Source organism: Adelges cooleyi, unplaced genomic scaffold (genome assembly GCF_023614345.1).
Source record: "Adelges cooleyi isolate 19-005CV unplaced genomic scaffold, UGA_ACOO_1.1 ACOO_flye_CR_arks_rails_tigmint_CR_PRNA_108, whole genome shotgun sequence".
In the NCBI taxonomy this organism is placed as follows: domain Eukaryota; kingdom Metazoa; phylum Arthropoda; class Insecta; order Hemiptera; family Adelgidae; genus Adelges; species Adelges cooleyi.
The window spans coordinates 14,254,655-14,271,508 of record NW_026095761.1 but is presented as its reverse complement, the minus strand read 5'-3'; the positions used below and the strand labels follow the sequence as shown (position 1 = coordinate 14,271,508).

Genomic DNA, 16,854 nt, shown 5'->3' with positions numbered 1-16,854 from the left:
CATTTTGTTTGACTTTTATAATGAACTGTCAACAATAATGCCCTCCAACTATCCTTATAAGGAAACGATATTTAGTTTTTAACATCTTTACCGTGGGTATATAATATTGAATGTTTAAAAAAATAATTTTTCAAGGATTTTTTCGACTTGCCGCAATCCAACACATACACCGCACACAATAGCCGTCAATTATTTTTAACGTTTTGCGGTCAAGTGCGCTTATTTAGTCCGTGCATTATCCATCTACACCATGCGGGTGTAAAAGAAAATATATAAAAAAATGGAATGTAAAAAACGATATTCATGGAAAATAATGTACAACTCAAGCTTGGTGGTCTATAAGTTAAATATCACTGTTGATTTTTCAAATCATAACAAAACTTTTATGATTTTTTGTTGACAATGAACACGGTTGGTTAAATAAATTTAATTTTAATTTTAAAGTAAAAAAAATGTGATGCAATCAAAATCTACTAAAATGGTTTTTAATTATTTATTTTAGTAAAATAAAGTGATTTTTTATATTTTCTTGAAAAAAACTAGCCGATAATGATTAAATTCTTATTATCACCTACTTATTTAAATACATTTCTATTTTGATGATGATCAACTCTGTGAATATTTTAAACAAATGCATGTACCTATGTACAGTTAAAGTAAATTTTAACGGGCTTGGAATACAAAAATCTTCGTGTTAATGCACTTTCATTTTTAGGTTATATTGTTTTAGCGAGAAATTTGTTAATAATGATCAATCTAACAATGTTAATTTAAACATCAGTGTTTTGAGACTGTATTATGACCATCACTAAATACGATTACTAGTCATACCGCCTTGGCTTGTAATAAGTATAAATTACTGTTCGACCGACGCATTAGTATATTTTTTTTCAATGAGCTACTTAAGTCAACATTGGAAATAAGGATTTGACTCGGACGTTAATTATTACACAGTTTCCGCATACCGTCGATAGTTACAGTACAATAGGTATCTGTCGTTGGATAGCTGTTGTGTCTAACTGTTGTGCTTATACTTACCGTAAGGTCCTACCGTTGTAATAGTAATAATCATATGTAACACGTTACATTGGTTCTATTATATATAATATATTGAACTTATAAGAGGAAAAAAAGGTATTTGTGTCCGGCCCGGAACAGGTCGTTCCCGTTATGTTTTTGCCGCGTGCGAGTTAATCGCTTTTAATGGCTTAACTGTATCTCGGCTGCAGTTGTTACAGAATGCTCCAGCAAAATCCCTATTATATTATATTACTATTATTATTATACATCTTAGTCCGGAGCATTATCACACTTGATATGCGCATATAAGTATTGTATACTTGACTTGCTGGCTAGCAGATTGTTCACGATTTCTCTCTCTCTCTCTCCCTCTCTTTATCGGTTCGGCCAATGCAATTTTAATACTTGTACAATTACACTATAATAATAATGCCCTATTAAAATATATATTGTGTTTATACAATTTTGTTTGATCCATTTTGTTGTATGCTACAAAGGAGTACAACTGAAAAGAATATAAATAATAATCTTCATCGTCCATTTTTCAAAATCGGGTTTTTGCATTTTTACACAGTCGATTAGCTGCTGATTACAATTACAACGGTGTCTCAATCACAATGATATATTGATCCGTTCAAAAGTTATGAAGTTTTCAAATTGGCACTCATATTAAGTTAGTTAGTAAAAAGTTAGTATTGGCTCTCCTGAATAATTTACCACGGATGATCGCAATCACACTCAAGAATTGGGCGAAAATCTTGGAAAAATTATTTTCAAAATATAAACCCTGGGGAAATTGTCTTTTAAAACCTAAAATTGATAGTCCGACACAACGACACCAATATATAATAACGACTGCTCGCAGTCAATCATTATGGCCCTCTTCGTTCTAATAACGCTCCTAATAGCACTGTATTACTTAAGTCGACCATGGTGTTATTATATATATGTATATTATATAGATAAATGGCTGGGTAAAAGTGTGGGATAGCCTGTACAATAGGTACGGTCGAATCGAACAAATTAACGCCTCTGCCACAATCGAAATCATTGAAATCAAATACAATAATAATAATAATAACATAATATTACGCTATTACGCTCTCATTCACTTATCTGCGTCCTGGCACGGTGCATTAGATGCAACGCAAACATTAAAAAATAATATTAGCTTAGCGTGGACAGTTAAAAGGTTTTTTTTTTTTTAGAAAGCTGATAATAATATTATACTAATAAAACCAATGTGTGATATTCACATATTCGATTTACTCTTACTGATCTATAGCCAATCGAAATGATTGCATTGCCTATGTGTTATGTTTATATATAAATATATATAGATTGTATTCCAATCTAAATTCGAAGCAGAGTCTTAATAAAATATAATTTTGTAAGCCAATTACCCAACGATCCGGTGTAACAATAATTTCAATCTAATGAATCTAATATTATATATATATATATATATATATATATATATATGATTTAAATTCTTTATGTGAAATTCTCCAACTATCTCGCTGAAACTATATACATCCTATTTTCACTAGAATCTTATATCTAATAGAACAGATATAATACAATTGCCTATATAAGATGTAGGTACGTTTGTCGTACGTCGCACATTATTTTTTCTATAGACATTTTTTTATAAATCATTATTGATTTTATATTGAACAAATAATTTCAACTCCTACTTCCATAATTATTAAACATTTTTGAAAATGTTTGTTGAGGTTTTGAAAATTATATACTCGATTGTTTTTAAAAAGATGATGCAAACATACTATTGTGACAATATTAATCGACTTTGTGATAGTATACTTTTTAAATATATTATTATGGGATTTAAATAATATTTAAAAACTCAACATGTTTACTAGATGCACCGAAACTATAATGTTTTATAATGGTCATAAATGTCATACATAAAATTTGGGCGGTATTAGTGTTTTGGTTATTTTTTATTGTAGGTGGTATACTAAAAAATATTTCCAAATCAAATATCATAAATTATGAATTTTTGGAATTCAGTGCCTTTGTTGATGATAACCATTAAAATGTATATTACACAAGATATCGATATGAATAATAATATTGTACGCTCAAAATAAAGTTTCACGTATAGGTATGTACGCTTACTGTGTGTGGTTGTAGTCGAGTCTAGATTGTTTATACCTATTTGTCTATGTGTTTATTAAGATAACTGTTATTCAAATTTCAGTGTACACAACATAACATAATATTACAATAAATAAAATCATTATAAGCGACAGGTAGTCTGTAGGTCGGTCTGATACGTTACACGAGTAGGTACTGTATTTTATTTGTCTGAGATATCTGTTACGCCTACAACACATGCCTACTAATGATTCCTATAGAGAATATAAAAATGTGTTAAACGCGTGGGTCTAGCGAATAATATTACATTAAAGATAAGTCGTTCTCGAGCAAAACTTTGGTTTGTTTATTGATTTTAAAAGAAGCACTTACAAGACGTGTAGGCCACGACTGTCAAATTTCGAATATGAAATATCACTCTTTTCCTGGGAAAATGTAAGTATAATATTATCATTGCATGGCGTTTGCGGTAAACTAGATTGCATAAATCCACCCACGAGTTGTTGTCATAACCTTATTTAAAACCATCGAACCTTATTTTATATATTATATTGTAAATACTAAATTATATAAAAAATATTTGTATAATATATAATATAATATACATCTACATAAGTATGTACTAAAAACACAATGCAACTATTGTGTAACCTGGAGCGAGTTCTATGTCAACGATATTACTTGTCTTTAAAAGTGAAAACAATAATATACAGAATTACATTGTGTTGTGTTACCTTACTGAAAAATGAAATACTAAACATTAAGCCCAAGTACAAAATGTAAAATCGTGTGCCGGGTTTGCCTATAGAAAAGCATTAATGAATGATTATCCGAACTACTCTGAAATCGTTCGTTGCCTATTCCGTTGGTCGTTTAATATTTATAAAAGTAATCTTAGTTTGTGTAGTCAAAAATTCAAACTAGTTTTTAAATAAAAAATAATGAAATTTCAAAACAGTCATAGTACAACTCTCATGTTACAATTAGCAAACAAAATATATACGCCCACAGCTAAAAATTGTAATATATTTTTTTAAACTCTTAACTAATTATTATTGAAGTAAAAAAATGTCAATGTTAAGTTTTGTCAATAATTAAGTATCGTCGAGGACTTCAGTTCTATTTGTTCATAGGTTAATGTTAAACCTCAAGCGTTCACTCGACCATGGGCACACACGGATTGTTGCAATGTTGTGGTTTTCAGCTGTTGAACGACTGTTGGAGTTGAAATATGGATAATTCATATCTATTTGAATTTTGTGCTGTAAACTGTTTATAAAATTTGGCAAAGTTAGTTTAATGGGAAATAAAAATAAACAAAATAATTCTGACTTATTGACTTACATTTAATTCAATAATTCAATTGAAAGATCAAAAAATTAAATTTTCACAACGAAAAAATGGTCCAACAATAAAGTATATATTTTGTTTATTAACTATAGTCCATAAATATTTACTCATAGCCAAACTTTTTATCTCCATCGCATAGATTGGATAAACAAATAAATAACTCACATTACTAAAAAAAATATAATAAATGACTACTTTGCCTACATAACAATAGCAGCTATGAATACTAGTAAGAAGATTAACAAAGTAGTAGTATATGTTTTTTCATGGTAATTAGTTACATGTTAACTGTTAATGGTTTTTTAAAACCTTTTTATTATTTGTACGAACTCATTCAACCGAGTAAGCTTCGGTGATTACTTTCGTTTTTCTTTGTACTCTAATAATAATTAGTTTTATAGAAAAAATAAAATATGATTTATATTGTTGTAAATACATAAAAAGGGTTTGAATATAAAACCATAATACCACAGCATTAAATTAATAAAATATTATATGCATGATAAATTTTTTCTAGCTAGGACCAACGAAACTAAATTTCTGTGATCCTGATTCAAGATTAACAATTGTAATATTATGAGTTTATTTTTAGTGTTACCCAGTCCTTCCTAGGCAGCTCAAAGCAGGAAATTTTGAATATATGGATAGCTAACCTATTTGTCTACGTCGATTTTTCCGTTATGGGTTTTCGGACAACTTTTTAAGTAGGCTTTCGAGATTTTAGTCTTTGATTAAGACCATCTTTAGGTGTTCCGTCTTAGTGTATTGGGAGCAGAGTGTTCATAGTACATTTGATCCATCTCTTGTCAAAAAGAATGCCATGGGTGTGGGTGTACTCGAAGCTATTGGGGGGGGGGAGTGGAATTAACCGCTCCAGTTATAATTCTGAAAGCAGAGTTGAGTTTGGTATCAACTTTGTTCGTATGTGCGTTTTATTGCCAAAATATGGTGAGCAATATTCGGCTGCTGAGAAAGTAAGAAAATATTTCCAGGGTTTACAGTACACCTATATTTAAACATGAATGTCAATAGAAATAGATACATGCTTTTATTTTCTGGTAAAGTCTTTAGCGCTCACTTTTAGTTTCTAAATTGAATAACTTCCACTGGCCTTGACCATGTTTGTCGTTCCCTTTCTTCGTATATATATTTTGCTATTTTTTTTTATTTGTGTCTATATTAATAAGTTAATGGATTTTTAGAAAAGTATTGGCCCCTTTCGAGATTCTACAATAAAATAATAACTAATATTAAAAAAAATATAAAAATTAAAATCGTTAAACGAGTAAAATATCTAAACGGATCCGTCTGTCGCGTGTCACGCATTTTTTTCCATGAAATTCGTACGTGATAAAAAATCTTCAAAACAAAAAAGAGACAATAACGAAAACATTTTTCTTCACACAATACAGAATACTTATATTTCAGCAAGGATAAACGTATAAAAACAAATGTAAAAAAAAAAAATAGAAAATATTTCATCTAAGGAATGCAAAAAAAAAAAAGATGTCATCACAGTGGCGATGATACACACCTACATACATACTTATACAGTTATAAGGCGTAACGAACCGATGATGTCCATTTATGACACATTATCATCATTGTATTATATCTGTAAATAGAGTGCTCGTATGAATGTATTGTCGATTCCTTCTCTCTTTCTCTTCTCTAGCCATCGTTTTTACACAGATTATTATCATTGTTATTGTTATTATATTGCCATTATTATTTGTATTGCTGTTACTTCTCCAATATTGGAACACCGCTGAAACACACACGGTTTGGTACGGTGGAAAATTGTGGTCGGGCGGTGGCGAGGAAAACCTAATACTCAGGAGCGCGCCAAGACCAGCCATAACAGTCTGGTTCGATCAGTCGCTCGTGTTTAAACAGCATTGCCACCGTTTTGGCTGCTGACCGGATTTTGAACAAAATACGTTAGTTGTTTTTTATGTTTAGCCAACAATCTACATGAAAGAGGTGCCGAGTGCCGACTGTAATAATTATAGGATTAAGATATACAAATGAGAGACGAATACTATTATTACCATCAGGTAGGGTCTTGTGTTGTTTTTATTTTTTTAAGATATACGATATATTTCACTCGCGTGGTTTCGTTATACTTCAAAGTTTGTACAATTATATCCTATAAACTCTCGAATACTCTACAAATAACGTTTTCATTGTTAAAAAAAAAAGTACTAAAAAAATGATTTATAAAAATAATAAACGGTGCTTAAAAAAATCAATAAACTGCAACACACTGCAAACTTACAATTACATTTGGCTGGTTTTCAACATAAATGGCGATTTCCTTGTACAGACTCAAGTATCTATTTCCCGGAAAACATTGAGAGCTGTTTAATGATTATTATTTGTATGTTTTTCCACATAAAGTTGACCAAAGGTAAAAAAATAATTCACTTATAAGCCGTATAGTATTTTTTATCCTCTGCACTTCTGCCAGTTCTGACATCTCTAACAGGTTCAGTTTAGTTATTTTATCACTTATACAAAACACTAATAGCAATGATGGCTCGCTATGATCTTGTCACGTTTAACCGTCTAAAGTATAAAAAAATACATCTTACTACATGTACTTAACTACATACCTATTATTGCTGACTCGTATAATCCAACAAAAATTGAATATTGTATGCTCGTCACACACAATTTAGTTGTTGATATCTATACAAAGCTGTTTTAAAAATAACTCTGATTGACTTTTTATTATTCCTCCATATATTACATAAAATTAAAATGTTGATTAATAATGAAAAAATATTAAAGTTAAATTTCGGTAAAAAAAATATTTAGGTCAAGTACTGCAATTTCAAAGAAATGCAGTGAAAATATAAATGCAATGTTTTTACAAATAAAATAATCAATTATTGTTTAGTTTTAATTGAAAGTATAGTTGAAATTATAAATATATACGATAAGGAAGATAACGTAAAACAATACAACCGAGTAAAATACAATCCTTTTTTGGTTTTAAAAAAAATATATAGATTTTCATTCGTCTCGTATATTAATGCGGTTCTAGATTAAAATAATTAATAAGTATGAATTTGTATAAAATTTATTAATACTCAAATCATCGAATTTAGCTTTATACAGGACAGGTCTGCAATACAAAATTAACCTGTTCTTTGTCAATATTATAATAATCGTTTATCGGCTATCTTAGTACTAGGTCAATGACTTATTAACTCAATTTTACGGTTCGATAGACCTGCTCCTTTATAGCTATTGATTTGTGAAACTAGGTTTTTTTTGGCTCTTTACTCAGAATTAATTTAATCTTCAAATCCAAAAATTACTAATGTCTTTGGATAATTCGTTCCACACGAATATAAGATCTTTTTTTTTTATTTTATTAGGAAACTAAAACACTTATAGTCGCATGTTTTACTTTTATTTAAAACGAGAGAAAATAGGATATGAAATTGACATTTTATTTTTTACTTTATGCGACCATTAACAATCCATCAATTATATGAACTGATTTTAGTGTTGGCCAAAAGAAAGTACTTATTATAATATGTTTTTTTTTTTTAATGTGGACTTTTCATCTAAATGTACAATGGGTAGTAAGTAATAATTATACATAAATTCTATATGATTCGATTATCCTACTATAGATATATTATATAATAAGTGTAAACACTTAATATAAAGAAAGCCAATCCAAAACCATTTCACCAAATGGATTTTAACTGCACACAAACTGTTATTTACTTATTTTTTGAGATGCCAAAGATATACTGTGTGTCTCTGTGCTAATTACATGGTTGTGTAATTTTGTTTCCGTATATTAAAATATATATTTATCAATTATGTATAAATATATGTACAGAATTTCAAACTTTCGTTTAAACTTACTGTTGAATTTAGTGCTCGCGGTTCAGTGTCTACAGAAAAAAACTTCAACCTTCTTATTACAATTATTTGAGTTGTGCTCAATTATTTTATCAACGCATTACACTGATTGACAGTGCAGACGTTATTATAATGAACTGTATTCATTTTCAACTAGTTCAAAAAAATATTTTGAATTTGGAAAATTAATTTTCTAAGGACTATGCCCTAATCTTGTACGCTGCTGGTACTTGGTACTTACAATTATTTTAGAATTATGTCGAAGTTTTGTGAATTTCAATGGCATTAATTTAATATTTAATTCACATACGTCTCTACCACCTCAAAATAAATAAATATAGTTATAGATCAATTCAAAATGAGGCTTTATTGTAAGAAACACGAGTACTTATGATACGCCAACCCCCCCCCCCCCACCCACCTATACTTGTGTGTTGAACGACTGCTTCAAGATTTTAGTACTAATAAGTGTTCTCGTTCTGCTATATCCAAAATTTGATAGTGGGTGGATGTCGATTAGCTCATAATATAATAACACGATGGATTTAACTAATGACAACTTCTGCCATTTAATTATGTTATTCCGTTTATGTGCGCCGAAGTTCCATTTTGTGTTGACACTTGTATAGCCGTGAGCTAATTATGTACAGAATAAGTATACCTACAATACACTGTATCTACTGTACATGTAAGTGGTGATGATTGAGACTAGTTTTAGAGCAAAGGTGAAACCGCCCGACATGTGTCGCAACGCATTTCCTGTACACACACGCACTCGTTCAAAGTGTTAATAATGTACTATAATGATAAAAAATAAAATAAAAGCACTAGAAAGTGTGACGTTTTTTCTCCTTCATAATTGGTTATTTTCATAATGCCTATGACGCTGACGTAGAGTTTAATATAAATCAAAATCCCGTTTACTTATTTGGAATCTAGTTTTGTTGATCATCTATATCTATGTATATATTAGTTTTTATTGCCCAACCCTATCACTACCGAAACAAGCGAAGGTTATTCACTTAATTTGCCGGACTGGAAGTGGCAATAAGTCGCCAATTTGGACGTGCTTTAGTTGTTTAACCAAGCCAACAAACCATATGTTGAAATCGAGTTACACATATTACATTTTACAAATTTTCAAAAGCTTATAACACCTTTGTTTAGAAATGTTTAAGCGAAAGCTGACAAAATAAATATTCAAAACATCAAACCTAAGTCAAAAACCCATGTTGAAACTAAAATTACGAAAGACCTGCAACTTTTTTTACAAGGTCTTCTAGGCACAAAAATATTTAAGTAATATATTAATTTGTGTACAACCAGACTTAGTGTGCGTTTAAAATCAAACATTTATAAGGCGTTTTGCCTCTGAAGATTTAAATTAACATAATAGTTATACTAAAACGGATAATGGGAGGTGTTACAATGTTATTGCGTGCAAACTAACTGTGTTGGGTACAGTACAATATGTGTCTTGACTCTTGACTATATTTATCCCTACTTTTGTCGTATTGTAGACTACCCGTGTATACACCTATATACAAAATTAACGTCTCCCGAATAAATGGAAAAATCAAATCGATATTCCATTGCATTTCCAATAACGAAAAACCCGTTAAGCAGTTACGGTAACGCACGAGATTTAATATCTCTTAAGAACCGGTCGACTTATTATTATAATATATTGTGTTTCATCGACGTTTCCAACGTTTGCATACACCAGCTATCGCATACCATCACGATTATTTTTCAGAACTGATCATTTTCGTAAGATCTGCGGTACTTTATACTTATGCAGTAGTGGTGAGTTGGGCGAACCCGTCTTAGAAAATAACAACCGTCTTTCCAAATCGGCTCACAGATTTGGACAAACTGTGGCGTTGATTTCCCATACGTACAATGTACATTGTATGGCTAAATGTTCAGTTTCTCGGACAACACCAAATACTATAATACATTCTATCCGTTTTGGAAACCGTACGTTTCTAATTTCGATGCGATTCGAAACCTTCAACAATTAATACATACGAACTAAAGGGGTACAATATCTTTAATTTTAGGCTCAGAAGTAGATGATTTTTAACAAAAAAAAAACCTATACAACGGATACTGTGAAATCTACAAAGGATTTGTGTTATGGTTCTTATGACTTATTTTCCAAATCGACTGGGATATTTATTAGATTTATTGGGAGATAGATTGGGTTGAGTGTACAAACTTAACACATTAACGTTAATGTCGTTGAACGGGGCCGGTGAACGCTGATCGCAGCATTTGATGGCCCGGCAATTTCCAAAACCGGCACTCGTTGGTAGCATAGCTGTTATAGTGGTATTATAATAATATCAGCAGCGATTTTTTGTCAGGCACTTCCTAGTCTAGTATTATATTTAATGTGGTTGCTCGTTTAAACGCGTTTGATGTGTACCTTATTCGCGCATATGACAGCAGAGAAATGCGTGCGCTTAATCCGCGATGATAATCTTCAAAGCGTCCTTCCTGGTAAATAGGATAACACGCACAGTGTGTCTAATATAATATGATCATACACATCTATTGTGTGCGACTTAATGCCGTTTGACGGAGTCATCGGCATGCTATTTTTTTTTCTATGCCAGGGAGAAACAGTTACAATATTATGTTATTGTACACATGTCTCTCCGCAGCCGATGCTCTCGTTATTATCATTATTATACTGCCTTCTCCGAGAATGTCTGTTTAACAACGAAATACCGAAACTCTCACGACACATCTCAGCCGAGATACCGTCGTCTTCACACGACATGACATATTTTACTGTACACATCAGTATCTGATTTACAGAACTTGGGACCTAGTCACTTAGGTTCTTCAGGAAGTTACAGGACAACTGACTTGGCGGCCTGTCCGAGCTTCTAAGCTGTCGTCAAAATTTACGGTTGAAACCTTTCCAACGGGCAACGCACTTCTGGGAAAGAAATCCCAAAACTAAATGCTTTAAAATCAGTATATATATGTTCAAATTCCTATTTTAATTTTAAACATTTTGTTTTCAACCAGGCCTATACCTCATTGACTCTTCTAATTGTCTACATGTATTTTGTTTGACGGTTTTCGAAAAAAAAATTATACGCGTCGAGGGTTAAACATTCCTACTTCGCAAGTAGAATAAACCAAACTGGTATTAAACTATGGACGATATTATATTCCATACGAGTCCGGTGGGATTTTGATTTTCAATTTAAACTCAATTATTTATTTTTAAGTGGATCTTTCTTTGTCTGTGTATTTGGAGTCAATTTACCGGCCAAAACGGATTGCCGACTACATAACTTGTTAATGGTTGGCCTTGCCTGTACATATATGTGTATTAATAATGTATGCACATATCAAACGGCATGTACCATTATGTTACGACATGGATTGATATATGTACTCCGAAGTGATCTCGCGTGTCGATCGGCTATTGTAGGGTGTACGCAAATCACACTGCGGTGTTTATATTATTATTGTTATTATTAAATTATGTAATATCTTATACCGTTGAAATTAGGTTTCGTCTCGACCCCGTCACTCCTCGGTAGTTGTAATCGATTATTATCCAACTACAGCCATCGTGTCATGCCGTCGTGAGTCATCCGTCCGCCATAGCCCCGCAAGTTGATGGGATCCAAAATCAGCAACGATCCGCTAACTTCCGCGGTGTAGCACAACGTTTTCTTTTAGGTATTACTATAATATTATTATGTTTTTGTATGTCGATACAGTTAATCGTCAAATGAAAAACAAACAAAAAATGGCAAAGGAAATCTCTCCATATTATGGTCTTGTAATCATAGTTTTGTATAAACTGTTGGCTCACTGTTATTGAATAAAACTGCACACATACTGTTTTAATTTATACCAGCTTAACGGATTTTCCTATATGTGTAGACTGTTCCTTGCTACGTGTTAACCTATTAATGAATATTTCGATTTAAGAGACCACTAACTTTTTCAGGCTTCACTATAGACACATGAAAACTCATAACCGTTGTTTACCTAGATTCTAACGGATGTAAATACCCTCTATTAAAATAATATTGTATTTAAGTCACATTATACAGCGTATCTTTTGCCTCTTCTTCTTCAAATCGCTACTTTGTCACCATTTCTTTATTCACTCCACTTATCTACATGACGTTATTTCTTGAATCTACCAGTTATTTCTTCTTCGGTTTACCTCTACCACTAAATTCCTCCTCATAGTGTCTTTTATATGACACTATGAAGTATGTAGTTCTGCTTTGATTATTATCCGAGTCTACATATCAAATCTAATCTATTGTCTAGTCACTATTGAGGGTATCAGTATACACATTTTTAAACTACTATTACGGTACTTTATCTAAATGGTACCATAATATGTAGATATAAGTACTGTAGAAAGAATATTCGCGTACCGAACACGTCCATCTTCATTGTCGGATGTGTAATTTGTTCAACGGTTGACCGCAATCCACCGAAAAATAGCCTCTCCTATTATACACCTGTATAATAATAATAAATGTATACACACACACAATATACTATAAAACGGTCAGGCGTTTAAACGGCTGCTAATGCTGAAGTCGACCGGCATTCTTGTATAATGTACTTAAAACGCATAATAATAAGAGCGTGCGTGGTAATTAATATACCGTGTGTGTATATTAGATCTCGGCCGATGTATTCCGATCGTTCTAAAGATAATGATATTATTTTCTTGGACGGGGGTCTTTTTTCATTTCCACCAACGTCTATGTCTACCGACTTAACGAAAAGACACCACTGTTGTAAATATAGCGCTATTAATTTGCCGTCGTCGTCACGGCCGACATCCCGGTGGACATAAACAAATCGCAGGTGTCATCCGCACCGCCGCCCTAAACGCGTTATATCCATATACAAATAATTGTAAACACATAATAATAATAATATTATTATAATGTGTACACTGCACCGGCAACGTTTGCGTGGAGTTTTACGGGCTTACACCCACAGCTTGTCATGCATTTAACACGCAGTCGGCTCACAAACGTGCCATAGTCTAATCGTAGTTACGTTACCGTTTTCTTATTTGCCATTTATATATTTTTAACAACGGTAATATAATTTTTTATCGCCCTTGTTACAATAATGGTGTACGCATGATATACTGTTGTGTGACGTGGAAAACGAACGCCTATAGATTAATTATCTCCAGGACAATAATATTTTTATATCATATTATATATACTTGCCAATGCGCCTTATGCGCGCAACGATTAGGACGTGTGTAATTATTAATTTCCGCACGAAAGACTGCTTACAACATAATATTATACATATATATATATATATACTATAAGTTTATGGGTATTAATTAACAACAATATACTTGTATATGTCTGTACACGTGCATTAACTACTCCGGCAGCGATGTCAGTTATTTCAATATTATTCACTAACGATTGCGATAATTGATTAACTGGTTTGGACTAGTGTCTATAGCCCAAGATTATATTAAAAGAAGAAAGTAGGGGCGAATTTATCAAACTAGAGAACATATCTCGAATCTGGAAAGTGAAGTGAAAACATACAAAACAACGTTTCGAACGGCCTTAGGGATTTAGGCATAACGTAAACACACTTAGTATTACGTACGTGCACCTACAGCGTAAAACGCATATTTTGGCGCGTTGGGTTCAATTTATATTATGAGTTTGTAGATTTGTTTCTCATAACATTTTCTTTGTTTGTAAACAAATTATCAAGTAATTACTTTATAGGGGCAACCGCATTAAAGATGATAACCCCATATGACGCAAATACATTAAGGGAGAGGGGAACAAAAGCTACAGTCCCCTATAAAAAAGAAGTCTTGCACATGGCTAAAGTAGTAGTGCAATATATTCAACTGTTGAATTAAATAATTAATTTAACAGTGCTAAGAATATTATAAGAGTTTATGTAATTAGGTATATGCTTCTGAATACTGTATTTGTAATGATCGATTCATAAAAAAATGCCTCGGAGCGGATTTAAAAATATATAAACAAAAATTAAGTAATATTACTATACCAGTTATGCCCGTATGGTTTTACTAGAAACCATGTACAAACCTTCTTGAAATTAATATTTTTTAAATGATTAACAATAAACTCGAAAAATTAAAAACGTATTGGCTATAAAAAAATAATAAGGAAATTTCACAAATATGCGGGCTGTCATAAGTGATTTACCACACACGAAGTCATCGTGCACCGTTCAGACAATATTATAAGCTTCAAAAACTGTGTTTGGCGAAAGATCTGAATTTTTCAGACCCGATAAAAATCTAATAGGGAACACGTTCAACTGACGTCTGTTTGCTAAATCCTTTTCCTCTGACAAACTGTATAACAGCAAACAGAAATACAATTAATGTATTACGGCTGATGTATCTATACAGACATACGAAAAAAACGAAAGGGGACAAATAAAATATATAGTAATGATATACAAAAAATTATTTGTTTTTAATTTATATAACTTTCTTATAACATCTTGGGTGTGTCACTGTCGGTACAGACTAAAGGTTGACCAGAACCGTCGAATGTCGCGCGTTTCTCCTGGATTATAATATTATTATGTTTTACCTGTGTCGAGGTGAGTAGTTTGGTTAAAAGCGTCCGACATAATATATTATTATAATACTATTTTTATTGCTTTAACGTTGAACGTTCCCCGAGATGCTTTCATCTTTGTAACGGGACTCGCAGGTGTACACTGTTTATGCGAAAATCCTACAAAAAACGTATGATAGCCGCAAAGTCTTGTTGTGCACGAAACGAAACGCAGAAACGGACTTTTTTCACAAATCCGTTCATGCTTAGCATTGTTTAAGTTTTCTAAAACAATAATAATATTATCTTTGTCTCATTACGGTCATTTCGACGGTAACACACACACTGTATTAAGCACGAGAACTCCACTTAGGCGTACATGTGTCGACACGAAAAAAAAACTGGTTTTGAAATTCGTTGACGTCTTCTCGAAACATTTTAATCCGGATGCTGTTATTTCTTTAGCGGTCTACATATAATAATAATTATACTTAATATGCTTTTTGTTTTTGGAGTTTCGGCTCGGAAAAAAAATATCAATAGAACTAGAAAATACTCAAATAACGATAATTTAAGGTTGTTTTTTTTTCTGCGTTTACCTAAAAACGGACAAAATTATAATTTTACCTTATAAACAAGTGCGTGCACTATCATTACATATGTTGTTTGTTTTTTTTTCAGATAACGGCCAAGCCGCCGAATAAGATGAACGATCACGTGGCTCGTCTTCGGGTGGTGCAAGAAGTATCATCGCGGAACAGTTCGGCCAGTTGGAACAGCTCATGCACGTTTTCCACTGAACAGAGTATCCCGGTACGGCCAATTTTCTTTATTATATTCAAAATACATATATGTATATATATATATATATATCAGGTCTAAATAACCTAAATATAATTTACTACGCAAAATAAGTTATACTTCTTATAACAGAGATTGGTATGATTTATCACACATCATCTAACTTCTCTCTTTGTTTGTTATAAATTAAGAAGTTAACGGTTAACTTAAATCGTAGTGCTCTTATAGGGTAAAAAAGCTATTAAATACTTACATTTTGTCAATGTAAATATGAGAAATGGACAAGACGACCGAGATTCGAACCACGGCTGGTGCGTAAAATCACTACCGCGGTAACCCTCTCGACCACGACGCCAGACATAAAATGATGTTAACGACCAAAATTAATATTATTTTTATTCATTCGTACCTAGACGATAAAATGGCTACAGTGTAATTACACTGTAAAATTAAAAACTAATAAAGCCTATTTAAACGCAATTATATATTACAGGTTTCTTTTAAATATGTATTGATTAGATGCAATTTGAACTAATTATGTACCTATTAGGAGGAGTCCAGCCCTTCTTCAAAAACGTCACTTGTTCTTAAATAATATTTTTCTAGTTATCATTTCAACAGTATAATAGATGGGCGTTTACTGTGTATAAAAACAAAACATTATCGGTAATTGATATAAATCTAATTGTGTGCAAGTGTAGGCGGTGCTAGAAAAGATGTTAACCCGGCCTCGGCCGAGGGCTTCGCGCTTTTGACATTGAAATCGGACAATGTTACATGGGAAACTGGAAATGAGCTACTCTTTTGGTCTAATCGTCCGCTGTATACTAATAATTTTACGTATAACCGCCCACAGGGACTTGGTGGGTGTTTTCGTTTTAATGGATTTTTTCGCCTCTATTTTATGGCCAGGTAAACCGCCGCCGTCGCTGCTGGGTTCGTTATAAAAATTCATATTGTAATTATTATTATGTTACACTATTACTTATGAAGGTATTATTATTCACATCATTATGCTTTACTATTTTAATCTTGAACCAAAGTAATATAATCCGCAGTAGACTGTGTTATAGTCGCAGTATTAGGTAAT

The 16,854-nt window shown here is 32.1% G+C and overlaps 1 protein-coding gene across 4 annotated transcripts in view; it reads left to right on the top strand.

The window, feature by feature from the left end:
* LOC126846442 (uncharacterized) overlaps nucleotides 1-16,854 on the top strand; it is a 61,962-nt gene that overhangs the window by 32,596 nt on the left and 12,512 nt on the right. For 3 of the 4 annotated variants that reach the window (XM_050585837.1, XM_050585856.1, XM_050585864.1), the window contains one exon: nucleotides 15,645-15,776. In XM_050585837.1, the coding sequence (XP_050441794.1) occupies nucleotides 15,645-15,776 (132 nt within the window). Of the gene's footprint in view, nucleotides 1-6,416; nucleotides 6,549-15,644; nucleotides 15,777-16,854 lie in introns of those variants that run through there. The other variant, XM_050585846.1, reaches the window with a different exon arrangement.